Source organism: Pyrgilauda ruficollis, unplaced genomic scaffold (assembly GCF_017590135.1).
Source record: "Pyrgilauda ruficollis isolate IOZ18807 unplaced genomic scaffold, ASM1759013v1 scaffold95, whole genome shotgun sequence".
Lineage (NCBI taxonomy): Eukaryota > Metazoa > Chordata > Aves > Passeriformes > Passeridae > Pyrgilauda > Pyrgilauda ruficollis.
The window spans coordinates 63,980-72,254 of record NW_024531599.1 but is presented as its reverse complement, the minus strand read 5'-3'; the positions used below and the strand labels follow the sequence as shown (position 1 = coordinate 72,254).

Sequence of the window (8,275 nt, the reverse complement as noted above, 5' to 3'; positions counted from 1 at the left end):
GCGGCCACGCCCCTTCCGCGCACGCGCGCGGAGCAGCTGTCCCCGCCGGTGTTCCCGGTGCCGCCGCCGCCATCAGCCGTCATGGTGCTGGACCTGGACCTGTTCCGCGCCGACAAGGGCGGAGACCCCGCCATGGTGCGGGACATGCAGCGCAAGCGCTTCAAGGACCCCGCGCTGGTGGATGCGCTGGTGCGAGCGGACGGCGCCTGGCGGAGGTGTACGTGGGGGTGGGTGGGTGAGGGGAGGGAACCTCCGGGCTGGGGGACCCCCTTAGCACACGCGGGCATGTCCCCCCCTCCCGGTGCCTTTCCCCCACACCCCCTCAGCCCGGTGACCGGTCCGCAGGTGACAGGACGCCCCCACCACCGCCCCTAGGAGTCCCTCTCTCCCGCTCTCCCTCCCTTCCCTAGGACCTGGAAGCGGCCCCCACACTGGTCCCCGAACCTCCTCGGTGAGATGGGGTGGCCTTTAGTCGGGGGTCTTTCCCATCCTCCGCAGGATGATTTGTTGATTCTTCCCCAACCCTCGGGGATCACCTCGGTGGATCATTGCCCTCTGGGACTGGATCCTCTGGGTAAATCACAGCAGAGACCGAGGGCTTGTCCCTGGGTGGATCCCCCTCGTCCCTAATCCCAGGGATTGAGGTGGGAGAAGTTCTCCCACTAGACCCGCCTTCCCTCCTCTCAGGTTCCCCTTAGCCCGAACATGGATCCCGTCCCATTGCGATCCCCAGGGATCCGCTCCCTGCATTGCCGCAGGATCCAGCTGGGCGGGGGGGATCCTAGACAGTGCCACCCCCAGATTTGGGGTACACCACACCCGGAGGGTCCCATCTCCACCCACACGTGGAGGAACCACCTCCTCATGGCTCCCGGCGGGATATGGGGCAGGGGGATGAGCGTCCAGCTCCGTCAGCGGGTGCCGGATGTGGAGAGGAGTTGGAGGGCGGCGGGAGGAGTGGGTGCCCCCAAACCCCGCTGTTCCCAGGGCACCCCAGCGTTCCATTGCTGCGGGATGAAAGCGGCGCTTAGGGCTCTCCTTAAATGCGTTCACCTAGATGTCCAAGGGATCACCCTCTTCCCAGCCCCCTTCCCGCGGGCTCTGTGTCCCCAGGACGGCGGTGCTGGGGAATGGCGGGTGGCCGCAGGGTGAGGCAGGCTGGCGGGTCGCGCTGGCTGATGCAATCCCGCGGCGCCGCTGCGGGGAGCCCGTGCTGTGCCGTGCTGTGTCCTGTTGGTGTTCCCTGGCTTTGGATCTCCTGGGGACTGATCCCTTCCGCTGATCAGGGTGGCACGTTCTCAGCGGAGGTGTCCCTAGTCTGAGCTTCCCCGTGTCCTGGGCTCTGCCCTTCCCAGCCCCGGGGTCATGAAGGGTGAGCATCCATGCTCCCCTCATCCAACACCCCCTGAATCTCATCACTGTGGCCTCAGATCCCAGGGTCTGCTCAGTCCTTAGCAATCCCATCCTGCTGAGGGAGGTGTCTCATCACAATGTGGGGTCCCAGCATAGTGTGGGGGTCCCATCCTAACAGGGAGGTCCCAGCATGGGGGGCTCCGAGCCTGTGGAGGGAGGGGTGCAATCCTGGCATGGGCGTCCCAGTGCAGCGTCAGGGGGATCTCATCCTGGTGTGGGGGTCCCAGCCCAGCATGAGGGTCCTATCCTAGCATTGAGGGGGTCCAAGTGAAGTATGGAGATCCTATGCTGATGTGGGAAGTCCCATCCTGGTGGAGGGATTCCTGTTTTGGCAGATGGGGTTCCCAGTCGAGCATGGGGGTCACAGCCCAGTGTGGGGGATCGTAGCATGGAATGGGGATCCCATTCCAGTACATTGTTCCCAGCCTGGCATGGGACTTCCACCCCAGTGTGGGGGACCCCATCCCCTCATGGGGATCCCAGTGTGGAGGTCCTATCCCAGTCTGGGGGTCCCAGCCCAGCACGGGGAATCCCAGTGTAGGGTTCTCGTCTTAGAGTTGGGGCTGTCCCATCCCAGCGTGGTTCCAGCATGTCATGGGGGTTTCCAGCCTGGCATGGATGTCCCAGTGCAATGTCACTCCAGGTGTTTTCCAGTGATATCCCTACTCCTTGCGGCTCTGCTCCACATGATCAACCTCTGTCCTCCCAAAAACCCCAGGGCTGGTGCCTGTGGGTATTCCTGGAACTGCCATCCCCACTGCTGCTCCCATGGGGGCTCCATATCACCTCTCTATACCAGATAGGGGCCCCAGCCTTTCTCTCACTCAGCCTTCTCTCAGGTGACAGCCCCTGCCTTCCTTTCCAGGCAGGTTTCGTGCCGACAACCTGAACAAGCTGAAGAACCTGTGCAGCAAAACCATTGGGGACAAGATGAAGGTGGGGCATGAGTGCCCTGGGTCACCATATGGTGGGACATCACCAGCTGGTGACATCTCTCCTTCTCCCAGCCCTCCAGTCTCTCCCTTGTGTCACTGAGGGATGTTTTCCTGCTGGAATTTTACTCTTTAACTCTCCTGGGGTTCCTTTTTCCTCTTGCTGCAGAAAAAGGAGCCAGTAGGGACGGATGAATCTGTACCAGAGAGTGCACAGAACCTGGATGAACTCACGGCTGATATCCTGGGGGTGAGTGAGACCCCAGCTCCCTCTACTGTGCCTACAGTTTGTCCAGAGCTTTGCCTGAAATTGCCCAAATTGGTGGCCTGAAGTGTCCACCAAATGAGGGGGGACTGCCTGGTGCCCCAGCTGGGAGAATTCTTTATCTCTCAGTCCCACACCAGCAATAACTGACTCTTCCTCAGTGTCCTTGATCTCCCCAGCATCACTCTGTGTCAGTCAAGGGCTCATCCCTGCGAATTTGAGCGGCCTCAGTCCTTCTGTGTCCTCAGTGTGTCACTCCCTGCCTGCTTCCATCCCAGTTCGCTAGTCACCCTGGTTAATGAATGCAATGCTGGCTGCCATGGGAGCAGCTCAGGCCTTCCAGAGCCCAGCTTGTCACCCCATTATCCTTTCAGCTGTTCTTGAGTGTGTCCAGCCCAGGGACTCATTCCAGAATATGTGGTGGGTCTAGAATTCACCATGCTGGGCCCAAGTTTCCCTGTGCTGGATGAGCAGGCCCCTCTTCCCAGTGGTCTTCTCTCCCCCCCACCTCATCCTGAGGTCTCTCTGCAGTGTCTCCAGGTATCCCAGATAAAGAAAGTTCGGCTGCTCATTGATGAGGCCATCCTGGAGTGCGACTCTGAGCGTCTGCGGCTGGAGGCTGAACGCTTTGAGAGCCTCCGGGAGATTGGGAACCTCCTCCACCCCTCTGTGCCCATTAGCAACGACGAGGTGGGACATGGGAAGGGAGGTGGGGCTGGGTCAGAGGGGCCAGGAAGCTCACAGTGGGAAGCAGGGGGCTCCCAGCGGGGGATCCCCCGAGCCTGTCTTGGGTGGGCGGGTGAGGGAAATCTGCATGACAAGCCAGCGGGATCAGACAAAGAGCAGCTCAGACAACACTGAGCACACCATTGTTGGGGGAATTCATGGGAAAGGCGCTTACTGCGGTGAGGACGGGGTCTCCCTCTGTTGCTTCCATTCATCCCACGGGAATATTTTCCCAGGGGGAGCACAACTGAGCCAGGCTTGTTGCCAAGTGCCCACACAATAAGCTACAGGCTGGAGTTTGAGCCCTCAAAGTGGGCCCAGTGTGGTTCAGGGACTGGTGTCACAGTGTTCCAGGGCACTGAGGAGGTGATAGGCTCCTGCTCTTCTTTTCTCCGGGTTCCTGCAGGATGTGGACAACAAGGTGGAGCGGGTATGGGGTGACTGCAGCTGCAGGAAGAAGTATTCTCATGTGGATCTGGTGGTGATGGTGGATGGCTATGAGGGGGAAAAGGGCGCCGTGGTGGCTGGCAGCCGTGGCTACTTCCTTAAGGTGAGAGCTGTGACCCCAGAATGATCGGGTTCAGAGAGGAACGTGGAGGGACAGGGGCCTTGGGTTCTCCTTCCCTGGGATTGATTGATGGGAGCCTCCAGAGGCCTCCTGGGCCCTCTGAGCAAGGAGGAGTGGCCTAGCTGAGTGTGTGTGTGGTGTCAGGCAGTGTGACCCTTGTTCCCAGGGCCCGCTGGTGTTCCTGGAGCAGGCGCTGATCCAGTACGCGCTGCAGAGCCTCCGTGCCCGGGGGTACACCCCGGTGTACACCCCCTTCTTCATGCGCAAGGAGGTGATGCAGGAGGTGGCCCAGCTCAGCCAGTTTGATGAGGAGCTTTACAAGGTAAGGGATTGCTCCGGATTTGGGACTTGGAAGAAGCACCCTCATAGGGCTGCGGAGCTGGAGGCAGTGGGGTCTCCTCCGCCCTGGCAAGCTAGTGGTGGTGGCAGCAATGGTAGCAGTGGTTCCTTCCTCTGTCCTTGGGATCCGTCTCCATGTTGCGATGGTGATGATGTGACAGGGAGATGGCTTGTCTTGGGGGTCTACCTCCGTGGGAAACAGTTCATGGTGACACTGCAGTAACAAGGAGGTGGCTCGTCTTGGGTCCATCTCCATGGGTGACACACTGTGATAGCCATGAGGTGACAAGGAGATGGCTGGTCTCCAGAGTCCATCTCCATTGATGACGTGGTAACAAGGATGTAGCTTATCTCTCGGGTCTGTGTTAACACACGATGGGTGCCACATGATGGTGATGAGGTGGCTCATCTTTGGGGTCCATTTGCACAGGTGACACATGATGGCAGTGCAGTGACAAGGAGGTGACATGCTCTGGGGGCCATCTCCATGGGTGACATAGGTGACAAGGAGGTGGCTTGTGATGGTGATGACGTGACAAGGAGGTGGCTCATCTCTGGAGTCCATCTCCACGGGTGATACAGGTGACTCGTCCCTGCCATCAGCCCCTTTGAACGACCAAGAAACTCCCCTTGTGATGAATTCCCAAACCATCTGGCCCTGGAAAACCTCCCTGCTGGTCCCTGGAGGTGCAGCTAGAAGAGGTCTGGTGGCTCATGTCCCTGCAGGTGATCGGGAAGGGCAGTGAGCGGGCGGAGGACAGTTCCATCGATGAGAAGTACCTGATTGCCACGTCAGAGCAGCCTATCGCCGCCCTGCACCGCGACGAGTGGCTGCGGCCTGAGGACCTGCCCCTCAAGTACGCAGGGCTCAGCACCTGCTTCCGCCAGGAGGTGGGATCCCATGGCCGGGACACTCGCGGCATCTTCCGTGTCCACCAGTTTGAGAAGGTGAAGGAGCAGTCCTGGGAGGAATTTGGGGTGTACTGAGGGTTGCTGTGGGTTTCCAGTGGGAATTCAGGGTGTACCTGGTGTCACTGTGGAGTTCCTGTGGGATTTAGAGCTATACCTGGTGTCACTGTGGAATTCCTTCTCCTGCAGATTGAGCAGTTTGTCTACTCCTCCCCCCATGACAACAAATCCTGGGAGATATTTGAGGAGATGATGGCCACAGCTGAGGAATTCTACCAGTCTCTCGGGATTCCCTACCACATCGTCAACATTGTCTCGGGTAGAGGCTCCTGTGTCACGGGGGGTTGAGGGGGGCCCTGACCTGCTTCCTGCTTGGCAGTTTTTTGTCCCTGGCTCATTGCTGTACCCAGCCTGAGACAGAGGAAGAGAAGGGGACATTTTTCCACAGTTTTCTGTGGAACCCTCAGCCTTGCTCTGGGTCCGTGGGAGCGGGTGTGGACACTGCTGTGATGGGTTGTCCCCAGCTCCTCCTGGAAATGCTCACAGGAAAAAGATCTGGTTTAAAAGCTTCCTGTGCCTGAGTAGGACCCCTTTATCCATTGGCAGAGCAAGAACCCCACATTCCCACGCCAAGTGGGAACCCCACATCCCCATGGTTGAGCAGAAATCCTTCATTCCTGTGTCCAAGCAGGAATCCCAGATCCCCATGGCATAATCCTACCTCCCCATAGTCAAGTGGGAAGCCCATGTCCAGGTGGCTGAGAAAGAGCCCTATGTTCCTATAGCTCAGTGGGAATCTCACATCCACAAAGCTGAGAGAGGCCCCCACATTCCTGTGAGTAAGCAGGACCCCCATATCCCTATGGCACAGCAGGAACCCAGTGTCCTGTGGCTGAGTAGGAGTTCCCCATTCCCGTGTCCAGGCAGGACTCCCACACCCCCATGTCCCCATGACCAAACAACTTGTGGCTTGTTGACCCTGTGGCCAAGTGGGTACTCCACATTTCTATGGCTGAGAGGTAACCCCACATCACTATGGCAGAGCAGAAATCCATGTTGATTCGGCACCAAGCTTGGGAGTGACTTTGGAGGCTTCACCCTACACTCTGCCCCAGGATAGGCAAATTCAGGATGGCAGTGGTACCCCCCACTCAGCACTGTTCCCCCTCCAGGCTCCCTGAACCATGCAGCTAGCAAAAAACTGGATCTGGAGGCTTGGTTCCCTGGCTCTGGCGCCTTCCGCGAGCTTGTCTCCTGTTCCAACTGCACTGACTACCAGGCCCGGCGCCTGCGCATCCGCTATGGCCAGACCAAGAAGATGATGGATAAGGTGAGGCTAGTGGGCATAGGGGAATTCTTCCTGTGTTCCTTTGCTTTCCCCATGTCACAGGTGTCCCCTGCCACAGGTAGAGTTTGTGCACATGCTGAATGCCACCATGTGTGCTACCACCCGCACCATCTGCGCCATCCTGGAGAACCACCAGACTCCTGAGGGCATCCGCATCCCTGAGAAGCTCCAAAACTTCATGCCTCCAGGTAACATCCCCCTGTGCCCTCCCCATTCCCTGTTCCTTGGTGGGGGGGTGACAGTGGTCCCTTGTTTCCCCAGACCTGCGGGAGCTGATTCCATTCATCAAGCCGGCACCCATTGAGCAGGAACTCTCCAAGAAGCAGAAGAAGCAGCAGGAAGGAGGGGGCAAGAAGAAGGCAGCGGGGGGACGTGACCAGGTGCTGGAGGAGCAGATGAAGAACATGGAGGTCTGAGGGTGTCCCCCTGCACTCCAAGGACTTTGAGGGCCTCCCAAGTCATCTCACCTTCATTTCCAGGCTGTGCCCTTTGTCATCGTCTTTGCCTCAGAGGGGAGTCACCATCTGTCCTCCCTGTTCCACAAAGAACTGCCACTCTCAGGGCGCTGCCCCTCTCCCTGTGTGTCCCTGCTGAGTCGGGCCGGGATCCCCCAAGTGTCCCCCTCATGCTGAGTGGTGCTGGGGACCCCCGTGCCCATGTAACATGTCCCTCCTCCATCCAAAATAAAGGCAGGAGCTGCTGAGCTGTGTGTTTTTGGGGGGGTCCAGCCCGGGGAGGTGTCTCCGTTGCACACCACCCTTCCTCCTGGCACCTCCCTCCTCCCCTTTCTCCCTTCTGCCATCCCCACACAAAGCGACAGACAAAGCCCCTTTGTGATGCTAAGTGGGGCCGAGGGCCCCTAGCCTCAGCCCCAGCTGCTCTGCTGCTCGCCCCCCCGCTCCGGGGCGGGGTGATACACGGGAGGGTTACCCCCTTCCATCGCTATGCAGGGAGGCCTGGCTGCCCCCCGCTGCTCTGCGTGGGAAACCCCCGGCAGGCCTCGGGTGTCGGGTGGAACCGGCGGGGAGCGGCCCAGTGAGTCACCGGAGCCCCCGGCGGAGGCGGGGGGGTTCCGGCGCTCCAAGCGCCGCCTCGGCACTCGGGAGCCCCTCCCCGGTACCCGTCGGACCCGTTCTGCCGGCGGGGGGAGGTGACTCCGCGCCGCCTGTCTGCACCCACGCGAACGGCGCCGGCTTGGGCGGCGGAGGGGGGGAGCAGCAACCACAGACCGCGGGGATCCGTCCCCGTCTAGCCTCTCCAGTCCCTCCCAGTCTGTTCCAGCGCCCCCGACATCTCCTGTCTCTCCTACTTTGTCCTAGTGACCCCCAGCTGCCCCAGTCCCTCTCAGCGTGGTCCAGTCGCTCCCAGTCTGTTCTATTACCCCCGGTCCTGGTGCGGTGGGACGAGCCCAGGGATCGGGCGGGGGGGGGGGTTGTGGGGCACGGGGGGGGGGGGGGGGATGTGTGGCACGGAGTGAGGGGAGACGGACTTCCGTGTGTGGGGGCGGACTCCACGGCGGTGGGGACACGGGGGTCTTGGGGGACATGAGTATGTCACACTTGCTGTATGTGCCACACATGATCTCTGTGCTGTGTCACACACGTGCTCTCTGTCTCACATGTGTATGCTCCGTGTGTGTTTCACATGTGCCACACATATGTGTGTCACATACATGGTTCCCATGTCATATGTGATCGCTGGTGCTTGTGTGCCCTGCGTGTGCGACGTGCGTGTTCCCTGCGCGTGCAACACGCGTGCCTGCAATGCACAGGTGC

At 60.0% G+C, this 8,275-nt stretch overlaps 1 protein-coding gene across 1 annotated transcript; it reads left to right on the top strand.

The window, feature by feature from the left end:
• Positions 1 to 11: 11 nt before the first annotated feature.
• Positions 12 to 7,200, top strand: SARS1 (seryl-tRNA synthetase 1). The gene is made up of 11 exons (XM_041489589.1): positions 12 to 217; positions 2,279 to 2,349; positions 2,515 to 2,595; positions 3,142 to 3,300; positions 3,743 to 3,886; positions 4,071 to 4,226; positions 4,970 to 5,191; positions 5,342 to 5,471; positions 6,325 to 6,482; positions 6,559 to 6,688; positions 6,762 to 7,200. Exons 1-11 carry the CDS (start codon positions 82 to 84, stop codon positions 6,914 to 6,916), a joined length of 1,542 nt encoding a protein of 513 aa, XP_041345523.1. The 5' UTR covers positions 12 to 81; the 3' UTR covers positions 6,917 to 7,200.
• The last annotated feature ends 1,075 nt before the right edge of the window (positions 7,201 to 8,275 follow it).

Excerpts from the sequence above, each read along its gene's own strand:
- SARS1 (XM_041489589.1), top strand. The coding sequence starts at position 82 with ATGGTGCTGGACCTGGACCTGTTCCGCGCCGACAAGGGCGGAGACCCC. Across the intron at positions 4,227-4,969 it reads TTGATGAGGAGCTTTACAAG|GTGATCGGGAAGGGCAGTGA; the intron begins GTAAGGGATTGC and ends ATGTCCCTGCAG. Across the intron at positions 5,472-6,324 it reads CATCGTCAACATTGTCTCGG|GCTCCCTGAACCATGCAGCT; the intron begins GTAGAGGCTCCT and ends TTCCCCCTCCAG.